Below are 21,836 nucleotides of genomic sequence, written 5' to 3'. Positions count from 1 at the left end.
GCACTAACTCTTCCGGGACGCTACAATATACACCCCCCGTCCCCTTCAACCTCTTCATGCTCTCTCAGGGAGAGCATGTCCCAAATTCCAAGCTGCTGTTTTGAGGCATGTTAGAAAAAATAATGCACTTTGTGACTTCAATAATAAATATGGCAGTGCCATGTTGGCATTTTTTGCCACAAGTTGAGTTGATTTATTTTGGAAAACCTTGTTGCATTGTTTCATGCATCCAGCTGGGCATCACAATAAAATTAGGAATAATAATGTGTTCATTCCACGACTGTATGTATCGGTTGATATCGGAATTGGTAATTAAGAGTTGGACAATATCGGATATCGTTAAAAAAAAGCCATTATCGGACATCTCTACCCCTGGCAGATGAGTGCCGGAACTGCATGGCTGGCGCACACTTAAACAAGTGACTGGTGGCATTGTCACAGCACGTTAGCGCCCTCTCGTGGGCCATAGTCAGACTGCAGACAAACCAGGTCACAGTCCATTCCCGATTTCACCGCCATGACTTCCCACGGCGCGACCGTCTTCACTGGCGTTCCCTGCATCATCATCATCATCAGCTGCTGCATGGCGTCCAGGCTCGTGTAGGCGGTGGCGGCAGGGAGACTTTGCCTGTCAGCAGGACACAGCTTGGCGCCTTCGTGGGCCGAGGGTCGGACCTCCACCGTCAGCGCACCTGCGCTGACGCATTCCTCCATATTGAGAAGGGTCACGGACTCCGGGAAAAGCTGAGAGGACACAAGATAGTGCTCAAGCAAACTTTTACGCGGTCGCCGTGGTAACGGGTACTTACCATCTTTGAGGGGAGGTTTAGTTTCTGTATGGTGATGCTCTCGCCAGGGTCGGGGATGTCTGGCCAGAGGACAACTTTAACCTTGCTGTGTGGACAGGAAGTAGATGTTGACACGCCGCGGGACACGGCAGGAGGGGGACATCTTTTTACCTTTTCATGAGGAAGAGAACAGTCACCAGGGCCACGGCCATAAGCACGGACACGACGAAGACCGCTATCAGGCTTAAGGAAACTTGGGAGCAGAAAGCACAAAGTCAGGAGACACGACAACATTGCCGGGGGGTGGGGGGGTTCACTTCCTGGGCGGACCAGTGACCTCGCTCGTGCGTGCTGACTAGTATGGCGATGCTTCGGACTCCCGCTCCAGCCCGGGTGACCCCTGAGACCTGGACCCGGTATGCAGTCCCCCTTTGAAGACCCTTCAGAGTGTAGCTGTTGACGTGCGCCGACACGCTGACGTCTGCAAGCAGAACAACGTGACACATGGCTGTGTTTCACTAAGTGCACTTGTCTTTGTGGTACACTTGCCTACTTAGACTTAGCTTACGTCCATAACGTTGATACATATGCGTACTTAAGTGCATAATTGCTCTTGCCTCTTAAAGGGGAACTGCTCTTTTTGAGGAAGTTTTTTCTATCATTCACAGTCTTTATGTGTGACAAGCACATATGTTTTTCTTATTTTATGCATTCTAACTAGTAAATAAGTGCTAGCAAAAGTCAGCTAACAATTTAGACAATGGGAGTTGCTCTAAAAACATCCAAAAGCCTCCGTCAAGGTTTTATACACGTAAATATATATGTAGTGTAGGAACACCCATGATCACGTGTACATCCATCCATCCATTTTTCTACCGCTTATTCCCTTTTGGGGTCGCGGGGGGCGCTGGTGCCTATCTCAGCTACAATCCGGCGAAGGCGGTGTACACCCTGGACAAGTCGCCACCTCATCACAGGGCCAACACAGATAGACAGACAACATTCACACTCACATTCACACAGCATAGGCAGAGGGGTTAGTTTGTCTGCCTCACAATACGAAGTTTCTGAGTAGTCCTGGGTTCAATCCCGGGCTCGGGACATTTCTTTGTGGAGTTTGCATGTTCTCCCCGTGAATGTGTGGGTTCCCTCCGGGTACTCCGGCTTCCTCCCACTTCCAAAGACATGCACCTGGGGATAGGTTGATTGGCAATACTAAATTGGCCCTAGAGTGTGACCCATGATCACGTGTAATATTTACAAAATGGGAGGACAAGACATCCACAGTTTCCAAAAAAAAATTTAAATGTGGACTGGTCAGACCACAAAACACATTTCCACTTTGCATCAGTCCATTGTAGATGAGCTCGGGGCCCAGCAAATCCGGCAGCGTTTCTGGGTGTTGTTGATAAATGGCATTTGCTTTGCTTAGTAGAGTTTTAACTTGCACATACAGATGTAGCTGTCAGGTTCAAACATTGATGACATCTATTAAACAGGGCAAGAAGCAAAGAATCAAACAGAGACAGAATTAAATTTGGCTCAATTTGAGGAGAAACGTCTGGTCTGTACTCTTGTACACTCTCAAGCATACTCTGGCAAAAGATTGTACTGTTTACGAGGGTCGTAAACTGTTCACAGAAAAGGTTGTGAAACAGTTCAAAGAAGCGGTGCCTGTGGGGGAGTCTGGTCCTGCTTCCTCTTTGCTTTTGTAGTGCTTGGGTCAGACAATGTCTTTCTGTTGATTACAATACATGAAAGAATCCGAACACCTTCATTTTGCTCCCCCCCTACACAGTGGAGTTTTTACTAGCCTTCTGCTTGGTAGGTTCAAAGACAGCTTTTGGTCTTCTCACCGGGAACTCATTTCAACACAAAGTTTTTGTGGTAACTTAGATAAAATTATTCTAACAGTAGCGACAAACTGTAGTTACTGACAGTGGTTTTCTGAAGTGTTACTGAGCTCATGTGCTGATATCCTTTACACACTGTCGTTTTTTGATTCAGCACCGCCTGAGAGATCGAAGGTCCGAATTATCATCGCGCCGTGCAGTGATTTCTCCAGATTCTCTCAACCTTTTGATGATATTATGGACCGTAAATAACGAAATGTTGTTCTTAAACTGTTGGACAATTTCCTCACGCATTTTTTCAAAAAGTGGTGACCCTCGCCTCATCCTTGTTTGTGAATGACTGAGCATTTCATGGAAGCTGCTTTTATACCCAATCATGGCACCCACCTGTTCCCAATTAGCCTGTTCACCTGTGGGATGTTCCAAATAAGTGTTCGATGAGAATTCTTCAACTTTATCAGTCTTTTGTGCCATTTGTGCCAGCTTTTTTTGAAACATGTTGCAGGCAGACCACAGAACACCTTTCCACTTTGCATCAGTCCATCTTAGATGAGCTCGGGCCCAGCCAAGCCAGCGGCGTTTCAGGATATTGTTGATAAATGGGTTTGGGTTTGCATAGTAGAGTTTTAACTTGCATGTACAGATGTAGCGACCAACTGTAGTTACTGAAGTGTTCCTGAGCCCATGTGGTGATATCATTTACACACTGATGTCGGTTTTTGATGCAGTACCGCCGGAGGGATCAAAGGTCTGTAATATCATCGCTTACGTGCATTGATTTCTCCAGATTCTCTAAACTTTTTGATGGTTTTACGGACCATAGATGGTAAAATCCCTACATTCCTTGCAATAGCTCATTGAGAAATGTTCTAAAACTGTTCGACAATTTGCTTACAAAGTGGTGACCCTCGCCCCATCCTTGTTTGTGAATTACTTAGCATTTCATGGAAGCTGCTTTTATACCCAATCATGGCACCCACCTGTTCCCAATTATTCTGCACACCTGTGGGATGTTCCATATAATTGTTTGATGAGCAGTCCTTAACTTTATCAGTATTTATTGCCACCTTTCCCAACTTCATTGTCACGTGTTGCCGGCATCAAATTCTAAGGTTAATGATTATTTGCAAAAAAAAAAAGATGTTTATCAGTTTGAACATCAAATATGTTGTCTTTGTAGCATATTCACTTGACTATGGGTTGAAAAGGATTTGCCAATCATTGTATTCCGTTTATATTTACATCTAACACAATTTCCCAACGAGGGTTTGTACACAGTGTAGGCAGTATACTTCCTGAAGTACTCCGTTTGAGGTCTTACTTGTCTCCTGCTGCTGGTCCTCCATGTAGTGAACAACGTAGCCCAGCAGGAAGCCTCTGAGCTCCTCCTGCGGGATGGACGACCACCGCAGCTCCATGGAGGCCTGCGTCACGTCGGCCACGCTGACGTTGGCGGGCGCACTCAGCGGAGCTTCAAAGCGTCAGCAAGCGCTCTTAGTCACCTCTTTTGTCTTTTGACACACCTCCGAGGAGCAAAAATGAGACTCACGTCCTTCCAGGAAGTAAAACTGAGCGCTGGCGTAGGTGACCTCGCTGTTGTTGACGCACTTCAGGTTGCACGGCGACGGCTGGGGGCGCACGTGCAGCCAGACGTCGTACCTCCTGTACGCCTCCAGGCGCTCTAAGGCACACGTCACGCGCGTCAAAGATTGTTATCGGCGTGTTGAACGGCGACATGAAGTCAAACCTGCCACGGGAGACACAGTCCAGGAGTTGTTGGTTTCCTCATAGATGGACTTGTAGGCCGCGGGGTGTCCCTCGGAGCTCCACTCCACGCTGAAGCACTTGTTGGCGCCCACCAGGTCGTCCCTTGAGAAGACGGTGAAAGACGCGTTGCTGTGGACGCTCACGTGCAGCATCCCGTCGCCCCCTGAGCTCGGAAGCGGAGAAAAAGAAATGCAGTGAAAAGCGCTTCGAGACAACGATTAGAGTGAGATGTCGCCCGCCACTGACCGGCGACTTTGGGCGGCACCGTGACGCGGGCGGCGGGCGACTCGCTGGCGTTGTTGAAGGCGCTGACGTCCACGTGGAAGGATGAGAAGGAGAGGACCAGCGTGATGTGAGGCTGCGAGCAGGTCACGTGATCCGACTTAGGATCCCGCGACGGCTCCCCCGACGCCTTGGCCATTCTCACGCGGTAACCATCGGGCACTTCAGCACCGGGGAACTGACGGGGTCAAAGGTCATTTCAGTAGGAACTCAGTAGAAAGACGAGCAGCTCCTCGTGATTTATTCAGACATTTGACATCTTTTAAAAAGTATTTATTGGTTGTTTTATTTATTATCATTATTGTTGTTGTTAATTTCATCCCCCAAAATATTTTTTTAATATTTTTTTTAAATAGAACATATTTTGGGTTAACATTTCCATCCATCCATCCATTTTCTACCGCTTATTTCCTTTCGGGGTCGCGGGGGGGCGCTGGCGCCTATCTCAGCTACAATCGGGCGGAAGGCGGGGTACACCCTGGACAAGTCGCCACCTCATCGCAGGGCCAACACAGATAGACAGACAACATTCACACTCACATTCACACACTAGGGCCAATTTAGTGTTGTCAATCAACCTATCCCCAGGTGCATGTCTTTGGAAGTGGGAGGAAGCCGGAGTACCCGGAGGGAACCCACGCATTCACGGGGAGAACATGCAAACTCCACACAGAAAGATCCCGAGCCTGGATTTGAACCCAGGACTGCAGGACCTTCGTATTGTGAGGCAGACGCACTAACCCCTCTGCCACCGTGAAGCCCACATATATATATATATATATATATATATATATATATATATTGTTTATTAATAATACTAAGAACATTATTACTAATATTCTTACTATAACTATTAATAATCTAGTATCATTATTGACATTATTACTTTATTAGTATTATTAATTAGTATGTATTACTATATTGCTGTTTATTATTCCTATCAACAATAATGTTTTTTGTTTTGTTTATAACATCAATAATGTTGATTATTACTACTATCAACAAAATATTTCGACTTATTGCTTATATTATTGTTTATTTATTACTATCAACAATATTTCTAGTTAAATTGTTTATAATACGTTTTTTATTGTGTAGTTATGTTATAGTTATCAACAATAATACTATCCATATTTCGCGTAATATTGTTTGTTTATAATATTTGATTAAGTAATAAAAATACAATTTGTATCATTATTAATGCATATTATTAGTAGTGTTGTTTATTATATTATAGTTAACAATATTTCTAGAATTACTGCTACTGTAAATTTATTGTTTAACATATTAGTAGTAGTATTTTTGTTGTTTATTTTATTATAGTATTATTATTAACAATAATGAAACAAATAAATGACATTTCTGGTATTTAACTTTTTTTTAAATTGTATTACTGTTGTGACTAATACAAATAGTATCTATATAAAGGAACATTGATTGATTGATTGATATTTGTATTAGTCCATAACCTACTCAGTGGCCCGCCCTGAGATCGGTAGGTTGTGAGTTCAAACCCTGGAGCAGCTCCTCGTGTTTTATTCAAACATTTGACATCTTTTGAAAATTATTTATTGGTTATTTTATTTACTATCATTATTTTTGTTGTTAATTTTCTTAATAACAATATGTATATTTTAATTTATTTAAATATAACATATATTTCTGGTTAATATTTTTTAATTAAATAATACAAAGAACAATATTAATAATCTTACTATAACTATTAATAATCTAGTATCATTATAGACGTTATTACTATATTAGTATTTATAATGAGTATGTATTACTATTATTGCTGTTTATTATTACTATCAACAATATTATTTTTAGTTTTATTGTTTACATCATTATTTATTTATTACTACTATCAGCAATATTTTTCAAATTTTATTGTTTGTATTATTGTTTATTTATTACTAGGAACAATATTTCTAGTTAAATTATTTATTATACTTTTTTATTGTGTAATTATATTATAGTTATGATCAACAATAATGATATTCATATATTTGATATAAGTAATACAAATAATATTTGTATAATAATGCATATTATTAGTAGTATTGTTTAGTATACTATAGTTAACTATAATATTTCTGTAATTACTATTGTTTGTTGTTTAAAATATTAGTAGTATTATTATTGATGTTTATTATATTATAGTTATTATTATTATTACCAATAATAAAACAAATAACCGATATTTCTGGTATCTAACTTTTTTTAAAATTGTATTACTGTTACGACCTACTCAGTGGCCTGCCCTGCGATCGGTAGGTTGTGAGTTCAAACCCCGGCCGAGTCATACCAAAGACTATAAAAAAAAATGGGACCCAGCTTGGCACTCAGCATTAAGGGTTGGAATTGGTGGGTTAAATCACCAAAAATTATTCCTGGGCGAGGCCACCGCTGCTGCTCACTGCTCCCCTCACCTCCCATGGAGTGAACAAGGGGATGGGTCAAATGCGGAGGACAAATTTCACCACACCTAGTGTGTGTGTGTGTGACGATCAGTGGTACTTTAACTTGTGTCATTACTGATAATGTTGCTATTATAATTATTATTACTTTATTCCTAATAAATATAATGTGGATTAATATTGCTAATATCATGATTATTATTATGGATATTATTAGCATTATTGTATATTGTTAATTATAATAAATAGGATTATTAATAATACATATTGTTAATATTAATGAGTATTATTAATGTTAATAATATTAATGTTCATATGATTATTATTATTACTATTATTGTTGAAAGCATTATTGTTATTATTAATGATAATGTCGACATATGTGTATATTATTATTCATGTCATTACTATTACTAAAAAGCCTATGCAAAGAAAAAGATGGATTTAAGTGACAGAGAAGTAAAAAGTATATGCAAATACAGTTTTTAAACATACTTGCCAACCCTCCCGATTTTTCCGTGAGACTCCGGAATTTTAGTGCCCCTCCCGAAAATCTCCCGGGGCAACCATTCTCCCAAATTTCTCCCGATTTCTACCCGGACAACAATATTGGGGGCGTGTGTTAAAGGCGCTGTTTTTTAACGTCCTCTACAACCTGTCGTCACGTCCGCTTTTCCCTCCATACAAACAGCGTGCTGGCCCAGTCATATAATGTGTACAGCTTTTCCTACACTTAAGTGAATGCGAGGCATACTTGGTCAACAGCCATACAGGTCACACTGAGGGTGCCCGTATAAACAACTTTAACACTGTTTCAAATATGCGACACACTGTGAACCCACACCAAACAAGAATGACAAACACATTTCGGGAGAACATCCGCAACGTAACACAACATAAACACAAGAGAACAAATACCCAGAAACCCTTGCAGCACTAACTCTTCCGGGATGCTACAATATACACCCCTGCTATCACCAAACCCCACCACCCCCCATGTCCTGAATTCGGAGGTTTTAAGGTTGGCAAGTATGTTTATAAGAGGAAAAATACCGTCCACGCCAGCGAGAGCGTCCTCTGTCCCGTTCCGTCAGCCACCTTGTCTTGGTCCACACGTACAATGACGGGCGGACGGGTCAGTTCTGAAGGCCCAAGAGACTTTGAGTGGCGTTTACACGACAAGATACGCGAAAGAAAGACAGGAAGTGCACCTGCTGGCAGCGTGTAGACGTCGCTCCACGGACACTGAGAGCACTTGTTGCTCGTCTCACATCGCACCTGAACCCGGTACGTCTCCGACGCGTTCACGGGGGCCAGCAGACACACGGCAGCACTCCTATGGCACACCTGAAACGCACACGTGTTGATTTCCTGGCGCGTCGCCTGTAAGACGCTAGCGATGAAGATAAGTGCGAGGAAGAGGAAGCTGATTTACCACAGCCTCACACACAAAACTATGTTTAGAAAACTGTTGAGGCCTCAGGAGAAAACTGAATTATGTCAGCTAAGTTTTAGAAGTAGGATTAGTTGGAAAAAGTATTTACATAAAATCTATCTATCCATCCATCCATTTTCTACCACTTCTCCCTTTTTTGGGGTCGCGGGAGATCGGTGGAGCCTATCTCAGCTGCACTCGGCCGGAAGGCTGGTACACCCTGGACAAGTCCCCACCTCATCGCAGGGCTGGTTGGGTGAATAAGTTGGTGTTAATAGGTTCAGTGAATAAGGTGGTTGGGAGAATAAGTTGGTTTTAAATGGTTTTGGTTGGGTGCATAAGTAGGTGTTAATTGGTTGGGAGAATAAGTTGGTGTTAATTGGTTTTGGTTGGGTGCATAAATTGGTGTTATTTGGTTGGGTGAATAAGTTGGTGTTAATTGGTTTTGGTTGGGTGCATAAGTTGGTGTTAATTGGTTGGGAGAATAAGATGGTGTTATTTGGTTGGGTAAATAAGTTGGTGTTAATTGGTTCGGTGAATAAGTTGGTGTTAATTGGTTGGGAAATTAAGTTGGTGTTATTTGGTTGGGTGAATAAGTTGGTGTTAATTGGTTCGGTGAATAAGTTGGTGTTAATTAGTTGGTGTTATTTGGTTGGGTGAATAAGTTGGTGTTAATTGGTTCGGTGAATAAGTTGGTGTTAATTGGTTGGGTGCATAAGTTGGTGTTAATTGGTTCGGTGAATAAGTTGGTGTTAATTAGTTGGTGTTATTTGGTTGGGTGAATAAGTTGGTGTTAATTGGTTCGGTGAATAAGTTGGTGTCAATTGGTTGGGTGCATAAGTTGGTGTTAATTGGTTGGGAGAATAAGTTGGTGTTATTTGGTTGGGTGAATAAGTTGGTGTTAATTGGTTCGGTAAAGAAGTTGGTGTTAATTATCCATCCATCCATCCATCCATCATCTTCCGCTTATCCGAGGTCGGGTCGCGGGGGCAGCAGCCTAAGCAGGGAAGCCCAGACTTCCCTATCTCCAGCCACTTCGTCTAGCTCTTCCCGGGGGATCCCGAGGCGTTCCCAGGCCAGCCGGGAGACATAGTCTTCCCAACGTGTCCTGGGTCTTCCCCGTGGCCTCCTACCAGCTGGACGTGCCCTAAACACATCCCTAGGGAGGCGTTCGGGTGGCATCCTGACCAGATGCCCGAACCACTTCATCTGGCTCCTCTCGATGTGGAGGAGCAGCGGCTTTACGTTGTTAATTGGTTGGGAAATTAAGTTGGTGTTATTTGGTTGGGTGAATAAGTTGGTGTTAATTGGTTCGGTGAAAAAGTTGGTGTTAATTAGTTGGTGTTAATTGGTTGGGTGCATAAGTGGGTGTTAATTGGTTGGGTGCATAAGTTTGTATTAATTGGTGTTAATTGGTTGGGTGAATGAGGGGTTAATTGGTTGAGTGAGTAAGTTGGTTTTAATTGGTTGGGTGAGTAAGTTGGTGTTAATTGGTTGGTTGATATAAAATCATTAAAGTCATTTCCTATACTAATTGCTAAGTTTGCTAGCGACCTTATCCTGCGTGCGGCCCCCGGCTCCCTTGTGTTGAACGCGGAATGACTGCACGGCATTGGCGTCCTCCTGCGGCCAGTCCACCTCCACCTCCACGCTCTCCGAGTAGCGCTTGAATTTCAGGTGACTTGGCGGCCCGCAGTGAACTGTAAGGTAGAAGGAAGGGTGGGGTCCGTGTTGGCGCGCCAGTTGTGTATGGTTGCTGTGTCATGCTGCTAGCTTAACTAGCCTGTGTGCTAACAAGGTGAAGAGAACGGTTCAGACTTACACAGGCTGTGAGAGTGCGCCCTGAAGACGTCTTTGGTGCAGTTGGAGCCCACCAGCTCCAGAACCTCAGCGGTCATGTCTTCCTCGAAGACCAAGACCCTGGTGACCTTCGTGTCCCTGATGTCCTTCCAGACCCGACAGTCGTCTTTACTACCAACATCAACAACGTGAGTTTTTATACGCGACTCAAACACTCCAAAGGGCCGCCACTGACCTCTGCTGGACGACCAGCATGAAGACAGACGGGGACGACCGGGACGCTCCTTGCCTCCACGTACAGTCCAACTCTCCTGGCGAGTTATGCTTGCCGACGCATTGCAAGTCAGAAACGCCATCTGACACAAAAACACCTGCTGGACTTTTCCGCTGGCTCGTAACTTGTCGACTGTGATGACTCGTTACCTGGCGAGGACACTCGGCAGTGGTGGTACGCGGCCGGGAAGTTGGCTTTTTTGCAGGGCATCCAAACTTAACAGAACATAATCAAACAACGTAAAATGGCTCCCTTCGTGCAAGGTAACGTAACATCCAACAATGTAACAGGACGTCATTGTGCCACATAACATGGTGCAACGGAACGTGACATCGTACAATGGAACAGGACATCACCGTGCAATATGGCGTGACAGGACGTCATCGTACAACGTGAGGGGACATCATCAAATAAGGTAACAGGACTCCCATGGTGCAACGTAACATGGTGCAACGGAGCAGGGTGAAACGGAACAGGGTGCAACGGAACAGGGTGCAACGTAACGTGACATTGTACAACGTAACAGGACATCATACAACATAAAAGCGTAGAACGTAACAGGACGTCATCGTACAATGGAGGGAACATCATTAAACAAGGCAACAGGACTCCCACCGTGCAACGGAACAGGGTGCAACGTAACGTGACATTGTGCAACGTAACAGGACGTCATCGTACAACGTGAGGAGACATCATCAAACAAGGTAACAGGACTCCCACCGTGCAACGTAACAGGGTGCAACGTAACGTGACATTGTGTAACGTAACAGGACGTCATCGTACAAAGTGAGGGGACATCATCAAACAAGGTAACAGGACTCCCACCGTGCAACGTAACAGGGTGCAACGTAACGTGACATTGTGCAACGTAACAGGATGTCATCGTACAACGTGAGGGGACATCATCAAATACGGTAACAGGACTCCCATGGTGCAACGTAACATGGTGCAACGGAGCAGGGTGAAACGGAACAGGGTGCAACGGAACGTGACATTGTACAACGTAACAGGACATCATACAACATAAAAGCGTAGAACGTAATAGGACGTCGTCATACAATGGAGGGGACATCATCACACGAGGTAACAGGACTCCAACCGTGCAACGTAACGTGACATTGTGCAACGTAACAGGACGTCGTCGTACAATGTGAGGGGACATGATCAAACAATGTAACAGGACTCCCATCGTGCAAGGTAACAGGGTACAACGTAACAGGACGTCATCCTACAAACCCCGTTTCATTATGAGTTGGGAAATTGTGTTAGATGTAAACATAAACGGAATACAATGATTTGCAAATACTTTTCAACCCATATTTAGTTGAATATGCTACAAAGACAACATATTTGATGTTCAAACTTAAACATTTTTTTTTTTTTGCAAATAATCATTAACTTTAGAATTTGATGCCAGCAACACATGACAAAGAAGTTGGGAAAGGTGGCAATAAATACTGATAAAGTTGAGGAATGCTCATCAAAAATTTATTTGGAACATCCTACAGGTGTGCAGACTAATTGGGAACAGGTGGGTGCCATGATTGGGTATAAAAGCAGCTTCCATGAAATGCTAAGTAATTCACAAACAAGGATGGGGCAAGGGTCACCAATTTATAAGCAAATTGTCGAACAGTTTTAGAACAATATTTCTCAAAGTGCAATTGGAAGGAATTGAGGGATTTTACCATCTACGGTCCGTAAAATCATCAAAAGGTTCAGAGTATCTGGAGAAATCACTGCACGTAAGCGATGATATTACGGACCTTCTATCCCTCAGGCGGTACTGCATCAAAAACCGACATCAGTGTGTAAAGGATGTCCCCACATGGGCTCAGCAACACTTCATAAAACCACTGTCAGTAACTACAGTTGGTCGCTACATCTGTAAGTGCAAGTTAAAACTCTACCATGCAAAGCAAAAGCCATTTATCAACAACACCCAGGAACGCCGCTGGCTTCGCTGGGTCCGAGCTCTTCTAAGATGGACTGATGCAAAGTGGAAAAGTGTTCTGTGGTCTGACGAGTCCACATTTCAAATTATATTTGGAAACTGTGGACGCGGTGTCCTCCGGAAAAAGAGGAAAATAACCATCCGGATTGTTATAGGTGCAAAGTTGAAAAGCCAGCATCTGTGATGGTATGGGGGTGTATTAGTGCCCAAGGCATGGGTAACTTACACATCTGTGAAGGCACCATTAATGCTGAATTGTCCATACAGGTTTTGGAGCAACATATGTTGTCATCCAAGCAACGTTATAATGGATGCCCCTGCTTATTTTAGCAAAACAATGCCAAGGCACATGTTACAACAGCGTGGCTTCGTAGTAAAAGAGTGCAGGTACTTTCCTGGCCCGCCTGCAGTCCAGACCTGTCTCCCATCGAAAATGTGTGGCACATTATGAAGCGTAAAATACGACAAGAGGCCGGACTGTTGAACAACTTAAGCTGTACATCAAGCAAGAATGGTAAATAATTCCACTTTCAAAGCTTCAACAATTAGTTTCCTCGGTTCCCAAAGGTTTACTGGGTGTTGTTAAAAGAAAATGTGATGTAACACAGTGGTGAACATTCCCCAACTACTTTGGCAAGTGTTGCAGCCATGAAATTCTAAGTTAATTGTTATTTGCAAGAAAAAAAAAAGTGTATGAGTTTGAACATCAAATATCTTGTCTTTGTAGCGCATTCTATTGAATATGGGTTGAAAAGGATTTGCAAATCATTGTAGTCCGTTTATATGTACATCTAACACAATTTCCCAACTCATATGGAAACGGGGTTTGGACAACGTGAGGGGACATCATGCAACATAACCGCGTAGAATGTAACAAAACGTCATCGTACAATGTCAGGGGACATCATCAAACAAGGTTAAAGGACTCCCACCGTGCAACGTAACAGGGTGCAACGTAACAGGGTGCAACGTAACGTGTCATCGCACAACGTAACAGGACGTCATCGTACATTGTGAGGGGACAGCATGCAACATAACCGTGTAGAATGTAACAGTACATGGTCAAATGTAGCAAGACACCATCATGCAACGTAACATTGTTCAACATAACATGACATAGTACAGCGCAACAGGACATCATCAAACAACATAGCAGGTCCCCATCGGGCAACGCAACGTAACATCAGACAACGTAACAGGACATCATCATTCAAGGTAGCAGGACTCCCATCGTGCTCCCTAACAGGACATCATCGTGCAACGTAACATGGTGCAACGTAACGTGACATTGTACAATGTAACAGGACATCATCGTACAACGTGAGGGGACATCATACAACATAAAAGCGTAGAACGTAACAGGACATGGTCAAATGTAGCAAGACACCATCCTGCAATGTAACATCGCGTAATGTAACATTGTTTAACATAACTTTACATTGTACAACGCAAGAGGACATCATCAAACAACGTAGCAGTGCACCATCACACAACATAACCTCGTACAACGTAACAGAACATGATCGTACAACGTAACGGGACTCCCATCGTGGAACATAATAGGACATCATTGTACAATGTAAAAGTGTATAACGTAACAGGACATTGTGAAATGTAGCAAGACACCATCATGCAATCCAACATCGTGCAACGTAACATTCTTCCACATAACACAACATCGAATAACGTAACAGGACATCATTAAACACCGTTGCAGGACACCATCGTGCAAGGCAACATAACATCGTACAACGTAACAGGACATCATCGTACAACGTAGCAGGACATCATCAAACAAGGTAACAGGACTCCCATTGTGCAACGTAACAGGGTGCAACGTAACGTGACATTGTAATGTGACATCATACAGCCTAACAGGACATCACCGTACAACGTAACAGGACATCATACAAAATAAAAGCATAGAACGTAACAGGACACGGTCAAATGTAGCAAGACACCATCATGCAATGTAACATCGTGCAACGTAACATTGTTCCACAAAATATGACATTGTACAACGCAACAGGACATCATCAAACCACGTAGCAGGACACCATCACGCAACGTAACATTGTGCTACGTAACATTGCGCAACGTAACAGGACATCGTCATACAACGCAAGGGGACATTATCAAACCATGTAGCAGGACACCATCACGCAACGTAACATTGTGCTACGTAACATTGCGCAACGTAACGTGACATTGTTGTACAATGTAACAGGACATCCTCATGCAAAGTAAACATTGTATAGCGTGTGACAGGACATAATCATACTACGTAACGGCATATCATCATGCAACGTAATATTGTGTAACGTAACAGGACATCATTCAACATAAGATAAAACGTAAAGACTTCGTACAAGGTAGTAGGACATCATCATGCAATTTAACTGTGCAATGTAGCAGGACATCAACTAATGTAACAGGGCATCATCAAACAACGTAACAGGACATCATCAAATGTAACATGACATCAAACTATGTAACAGGACATAATTTCAATGTAACAGGACATTGTCCAACGTAACAGGACATCATCAATAGTAACAGGAAATCATCAAACAATGTAACAGGACATCATCAAACAAAATAACAGGACATCATCCAACATAACAGGACTTTATCAAAAGATGTAACAGGACATCATCAAACGTAACAGGACTTTATCAAAAGACATAACAAGATATTATCCAACATAAAAGGACATCATCAAACATAAATGGACATCATCCAGTGACGTAACAGGACATAATTTCAGGTTCATTTGTGTGTTCAGTGTCATGTCAAAGAAACATAACAGTTTTGGCACTAGAACTTTCTGAAGAAAGCTTACAGGACTTAAAATGTCTTGTTAATATTAAAAATGATTTGTCATCTCAACATTTTTTGACCGCATCCTGAAACGGATGGAAAGTGAAGCGATAGAGAGGTTACTTAGATCTTTTCAATCAATCAATCAATGCTTATTTATATAGCCCTAAATCACGAGTGTCTCAAAGGGCTGCACAGACCACAACGACATCCTCGGTAGAGCCCACATATTGGCAAGGAAAACTCACCCCAGTGGGACATCGGTGACAGTGACAATGATGACTATGAGAAACCTTGGAGAGGACCGTATATGTGGGCCACCCCATGACACGCCAGGCCCACATATGCTGACGCTGCGTACGTTTGTCAAAGACAACAAAACCACGTGACATCGCTCTCGACTCCTATTGGCCGCAGGAAGTTGTAAACAGGAAGAAGGCATGTTTGCTAAGCTAGCAGCGCTTTAAGAATGCTGAAAAGAAGCGCATATGCTAACATGCTCAAGTATGTTAACATGCTGTTAGAGCTAGTTTAAAAGGGACCATTGACCAAAACGGTCTTAAAGTACCACTTGAGACGTACCAGTGACGTTCTGTCAGGGGACGCAAGTGAGGCAGGGCCTCACTTTGCCTCCGGGGGGGGTAATAGGCTTAACCATAAGATGTTCAAAAACTAAGTAATGAAATAGGTTTATAGGTTGATTGGCAACACTAAATTGACCCTAGTGTGTGAATGTGAGTGCGAATGTTGTTCTGGAATGTTGGTCCTGTGATGAGGTGGTGATTTGTCCAGGATGTACACTGGCTTCCGCCCGATTGCAGCTGAGATAGGCTCCAGCACCTTCCGCGACCCCAAAAGGGATAAGCGGTAGAAAATGGATGGATTTCTCTTTTGGTCTATGCTTTTCTATGTGATTTTGGTGTGATTCCTGTTTATTTTGATCAGTTTCATGGTTAAAATCGTGGAAATTCTGTGTTTCCTGATGAAAATAACACGGCTACACACAAAGTGTATTGCGCGTGTGCGTGCGAGGACGCACGTGCTTGTTCCCGCGGGGGGAAAAGGCGGCATGAGGCAACAAGTACCTCTGCCTCACAGTAGAGGGCGATATATTGTCAACTTACAGTTCAAAAGTTAAGTAGAAGAAAAAAACAACAGAAAACAACTGCTATGCTTCCAGCAAACTGTGACGCTTTTTCACCATTAAAATGGAGGCTTCCAGTTCTAAAATAAGGAATTTTTCAAGACTGGACTTTTTCAATAAAAGCAAGAAATCGTTAATACTGGGAGACCAACGCCAGAGCTGCCTGCCAGGTTTGATTGAAACGTGTGTGTGGTCCGAGGACAGAAAATAATGCGTTAATTTCAAATTGAAAAAATGGCTTTGCTACAAAAAAAAACGTTTTTATTGCTTTCCCTGCATGACTTTTATTCTCAACGAGTGTTTGGACCCAAATGGGATATACTAATCTGTAAAAGCTGCCAAAACGTTTGGAATATGACTTATCAGTCTGGCTCTAAATGAGACTAAATATCAGCATCCACAATGCCAATGTAAAGGAAAGTCGTGAGATATTAAAAGAGCTGATAAACTCCACTTTTGGGGAAACAGGAGCTTCCATTTTGTGGCAATTATCTCAATTGAGAAAGAGAGACATTTTAAAACTCGAAGAAAAAAAGGACGACTTCTACAACAAAGTTGTAGAGATTTTGGTCCAGATGGAAAGGCGAATGGACTTCATTTACAAGTGAAGGTAAGATGTACTGTCTAGTGTAGGGGTCCCCAAACTATGGCTTGCGGCCCGCCTGCGTCCAAGATCCGGCCCGCGAGAAGTCCCAAGTTTAGAAAAAAAAGCTATTTTTCTTTTATTATTATTATTATTATTATTATTATTTTTTTTTTTTTTTAAATATGTCCTTTCTAATAATTTTTCCACTGCGTATTACTCTCAGTGGGCCCCATTCAGCAATAAGTTCCTAACTTATCCTCTTATCTAGCCCCACTATGGACTGGACTCTCACTATTATGTTAGATCCACTATGGACTGGACTTTCACAATATTAGGCTAGACCCACTCGACTTCCATTGCACCGGTCGCCCTAAAGGGGGGGTCACCCACATCCGTGGTCCTCTCACGGTTTCTCATTGTCATCCCACTGGGTTGAGTTTTTCCTTGCCCTGAAGTGGGATCTGAACAGAGGATGTCGTTGTGGCCTGTGCAGCCCTTTGAGACACTTGTGATTTAGGGCTATTTAAATAAACATTTATTGATAGATGATTGAAATTTCTTCATAAGTGATTTCCTAAGAGGAGTCCATTCAAATTCATGACGTGTTCTTAAATGGCCAAATTGTTCCCACCTGCTGTTTTTAAGTTGCTGAATGCCAAATGATTAGCGCTTGCGCGTCTACCATAATTTCAATATAACCACACCCTTATTTTCCCAATATGCATATGTAGACACCTTTAATTACGTAATTTTGCATCGGTAAACACCCTTAATTCCCCATATACACGCACAATTCTGGCGGAAAAGACGAACATTAAACACACGGAGAAGACACAAACAGATTATCCATCCATTTTCTACCGCTTATTTCCTTTGGAGTCGCGGGGGGCGCTGGTGCCTATCTCAGCTACAATCGGGTGGAAGGCGGGGTACACCCTGGACAATTCGCCACCTCATCGCAGGGCCAACACAGATTACAGAAGAGAAAATTGTTTTATCTCGCAGGGGAAATTTATAATGTCAAAACGTAAGACTGCTGAGGTAGCCTAAATACCTGGAAATCACCAAAAATGATTCCCGGGCGCGGCCACCGGTGCTGCTCACTTCTCCTCTCACCTCCCAAGGGGTGAACAAGGGGATATGTCAAATGCAGAGGACAAATTTCACCACACGTACTGTGTGCGTGACAATCATTGGTACTTAAACTTTAAAGTGTTCAAATAGTTATTCGTCACTTTGGGCAAGTAGGTCTACATGCACAGAAAGATCCCGAGCCCGGGATTAAACCGAGGACTACTCAGGCCCTTCGTATTGTGGGGCACATGCACTAACCCCTGTCCCACCGTGCTGCCCAGGCAAATCATAGTGTCTAAAAATACACTTTTCCATCGACAACGTGTCATCATCGCACTCGGGCAAGCATGCAGCAAGTGCATGCTCTTTCAGTCAGTTAGTGCGCGAGGAATATATATACAGTATATATTTATATATTTATGTACACAGCCCGACCCCGAGCCAAATTGTTTTAACCCAATGTGGCCCCCAAGTCAAAACGTTCGGGGACCCCTGCTTTAGTGTCTGCTCTGCAGTTGCTGTGTTAATTGTGTGCTAAGTATGTTGAAATCAGTGACCTGCGGCCAGGGGAGGCACTGCCTCACTTGTGATCGTGCAAAGAAATAAAGTATATAATGATAAATAATTGTAATTGCGATGAGGTGGCGACTTGTCCTGGGTGTACCCTGCCTTCCGCCCGATTGTAGCTGAGATAGGCGCCAGCGCCCCCCGCGACCCCGAAAGGGAATAAGCGGTAGAAAATGGATGGATGGATGGAATTGTAATTGTTAGTTTTTAATTTTCATTTAGCTTCACCAATTTGGATTATTTTTTTCTTCAAAATCGCTTAATTTTTTGCAATCCCTCGTAAACTTCTCTGTCTGCCGTGCCGTCAGAGCGCGTCCTTGTCTGGTGTGTTGCTGAGCGTTCAAAACGGCAGAGAAAAAAGTCTGAGGCGAGGGAAACCGTTCTCGCGTCATGATCAGAGACGTACGGTGGCGTAAGAGAGTCAAGTGCCGCAGCGAGTAACATGTTTCGTGTGTTGGTTGAGCCATCAAAACAGCAGGGAAAAAAGTTTGTGGTGAGGCAAACCGTTCTCGTGCCTCACGAGAGGGGCGCTCATGATCACAGACATACTGTACGGTGGCATCAGCGAGTAAGTGCCGCAGCAACTTATTTCTTCCGTCTCGTGCACCGCGACTTTCAACATGGATGACTACGTTTCCGCAGTTTTCTAAAGTGGACATTTTTAAGTGAAGCAGGCGATACAGTGGGGCAAAAAAGCATTTAGTCAGCCACCGATTGTGCAAGTTCTCCCACTTAAAATGATGACAGAGGTCTGTAATTTTCATCAAAGGTACACTTCAACGATGAGAGACAGAATGTGAAAAAAAAAAATATCCAGGAATTCACATTGTAGGAATTTTAAATAATTTATTTGTAAATTATGGTTGAAAATAATTATTTGGTCAACCATTCAAAGCTCTCACTGATGGAAGGAGGTTTTGGCTCAAAATCTCACGATGCATGGCCCCATTCATTCTTTCCTTAACACGGATCAATCGTCCTGTCCCCTTAGCAGAAAAGCAGCCCCAAAGCATGATGTTTCCACCCCCATGCTTCACAGTAGGTACGGTGTTCTTGGGATGCAACTCAGTATTCTTCTTCCTCCAAACACGACGAGTTTCGTTTATACCAAAATGGATACATGGATGATACAGCAGAGGATTGGGAGAATGTCATGTGGTCAGATGAAATCAAAATAGAACTTTTTCGTATAAACTCTACTTGTCGTGTTTGGAGGAAGAAGAATACTGAGTTGCATCCCAAGAACACCGTACCTACTGTGAAGCATGGGGGTGGAAACATCATGCTTAGGGTCTGTTTTTCTGCTAAGGGGACAGGACGATTGATCCGTGTTAAGGAAAGAATTAATAGGGCCATGTATCGTGAGATTTTGAGCCAACACCTCCTTCCATCAGTGAGAGCTTTGAATGGTTGACCATATACTTATTTTCCGCCATAATTTACAAATAAATTCTTTAAAATTCCTACAATAAGAATTCCTGTTTTTTTTTTCACATTCTGTCTCTCACAGTTGAAGTGTACCTATGATGAAAATCACAGACCTCTGTCCTCTTTTTAAGTGGGAGAACTTGCACAATCGGTGGCTGACTAAATACTTTTTTGCCCCACAGCAATTACTAAAGGAAGACCAACGCCGGAGCTGAATGGTTTGTTTCAATCAGCAGGACGGAAAGTTGCTCGCTCTTTTCCAAACTGACTTTTTTTAAACCTGTGGAACTATGTGGACTCAAATGGGATTTTGTGACCTAAAGAATTTGCAAAGAAGCCTCACCAAACATGAGCGGTCGGCCGCTCATATTCAAAGCTAGATTGCGCTAAAAACGTTTGGGATGACGAGGATAAACTTGGCTTTGGATGAACAGCGGTGACTCAACATCAGTGTCCGCAATGCTAGGGTAAAAGAGAACGGAGCGATTTTAAAAAATGTCATCAATGCGACCTGCTTCCTCGCCAAACAGCAGCTCCCATTTCGTGGAAATGATGAGAGTAGGAGCTCTGCTAATCGCGGCAACTATGTTGAACTCTTAAAAGACTTTTAAAACTGAAGGAAGTGAAGGAGGACTTTTACCTGAAAGTGATGGATATTTTTATCCAGAAGGACCGGCGCATGGACTTCATTTATAAGTCAAGGTGAGACGGCGTTTTTAATGAAACTGTGGGCGACAGTTTGTATGTGTAAAGAATGCAGAAATGAAAGATAACCCGTAAACTGCTGCCAATCAAATGGCAAATAATCATACTGTATATTTGTAAATCTGATTCTAATTACGTCAATGCCTCACCAGCTATAAACCTCACCGCACGTCGCTGGTTGAAATATCTTATTCTTGCATCATATTGTGTGCTTTTTTGATTTTGAGTCCGTGCTATTGCGTGATACTGTCATGTTTGTAAATCTGACTAGTGGGTCGGGTGCCTCCCCAACCTCAAACCTCACTGCACGTCACCGAGATGCACCCAACCAGTATGAATGTTCCAGATGATTAGAACCAGTGTGGAAGTGAAGTCAGAACTGGTTCCAAGCCACCAAACATCCACAAAAGAACGGGAAAGGAGCGACTCAGGAAGGGAAAAACACACCTGGCGAGGACGTCCCGCGGTGAGCCAGAATCCCACCTGAGACAAGGAGGTTAGAGTTGAACGGACAAGTTACGCTTGGGGACGCGTGACTCACCCAAGAAGAAAAGAAGAAGACGCCGCGGCCCCAACATGATGATGGCGAACTCGAAAGAAGAAAAGACGATCAAACTTGAGAAGACATCTTTCTACTTCTGCTTTCCACAAATAAAGCTTGAGCCTCGCGTCTTGCAGACGTTCGTGAGAGAGTGAGGAGTGGGTGACGCCGGGACAAAAACTCACAGGAAATCCTTCACACTCTGATGCCTTCTACTTAGTCACTTGAAAAATGTCACATGCATCATCCTTAATGGCAAATGTTGGCCTTTTTGTCATCACTAATCTTTGCTGTCGTGTCCAAAATCGAACTTCTTGTCAACGTGCCACTTCCTCTAATCGTTATCAAGATTCTCTTCTTCACCCCCACACAACATTTCCTCTCCAGGCACCAAAAAC

At 43.1% G+C, this 21,836-nt stretch overlaps 1 protein-coding gene across 1 annotated transcript; it reads right to left on the bottom strand.

Annotated features, from left to right (window-relative positions):
- Nucleotides 1-141: 141 nt before the first annotated feature.
- On the bottom strand, nucleotides 142-21,836 carry LOC133557596 (protein sidekick-2). The gene is made up of 16 exons (XM_061908167.1): nucleotides 21,439-21,836; nucleotides 21,345-21,380; nucleotides 10,769-10,834; nucleotides 10,581-10,701; nucleotides 10,368-10,516; nucleotides 10,100-10,245; nucleotides 8,322-8,457; nucleotides 8,164-8,252; nucleotides 4,655-4,868; nucleotides 4,389-4,571; nucleotides 4,191-4,322; nucleotides 3,963-4,112; nucleotides 1,126-1,269; nucleotides 960-1,041; nucleotides 810-894; nucleotides 142-744 (listed from the first exon to the last, which is right to left on the bottom strand). The coding sequence occupies exons 1-16, from the start codon at nucleotides 21,473-21,475 to the stop codon at nucleotides 436-438; spliced, it is 2,079 nt and encodes a 692-aa protein (XP_061764151.1). The 5' UTR covers nucleotides 21,476-21,836; the 3' UTR covers nucleotides 142-435.

The sequence above is a fragment of the Nerophis ophidion genome, linkage group LG08 (genome assembly GCF_033978795.1).
Source record: "Nerophis ophidion isolate RoL-2023_Sa linkage group LG08, RoL_Noph_v1.0, whole genome shotgun sequence".
NCBI classification, from domain to species: Eukaryota; Metazoa; Chordata; class Actinopteri; order Syngnathiformes; family Syngnathidae; genus Nerophis; species Nerophis ophidion.
The sequence above is the reverse complement of the archived record's forward strand: the minus strand, read 5'-3'. Positions and strand labels throughout refer to the sequence as shown.

Bases quoted from the DNA above. Each gene is read 5' to 3' on its own strand.
- LOC133557596 (XM_061908167.1), bottom strand. From the start codon at position 21,475: ATGTTGGGGCCGCGGCGTCTTCTTCTTTTCTTCTTGG. The intron at 10,702-10,768 runs GTAACGAGTCAT...TTTTTGTGTCAG, and splicing joins CTGCCGAGTGTCCTCGCCAG to ATGGCGTTTCTGACTTGCAA. The intron at 10,517-10,580 runs GTCAGTGGCGGC...TGATGTTGGTAG, and splicing joins ATGCTGGTCGTCCAGCAGAG to TAAAGACGACTGTCGGGTCT.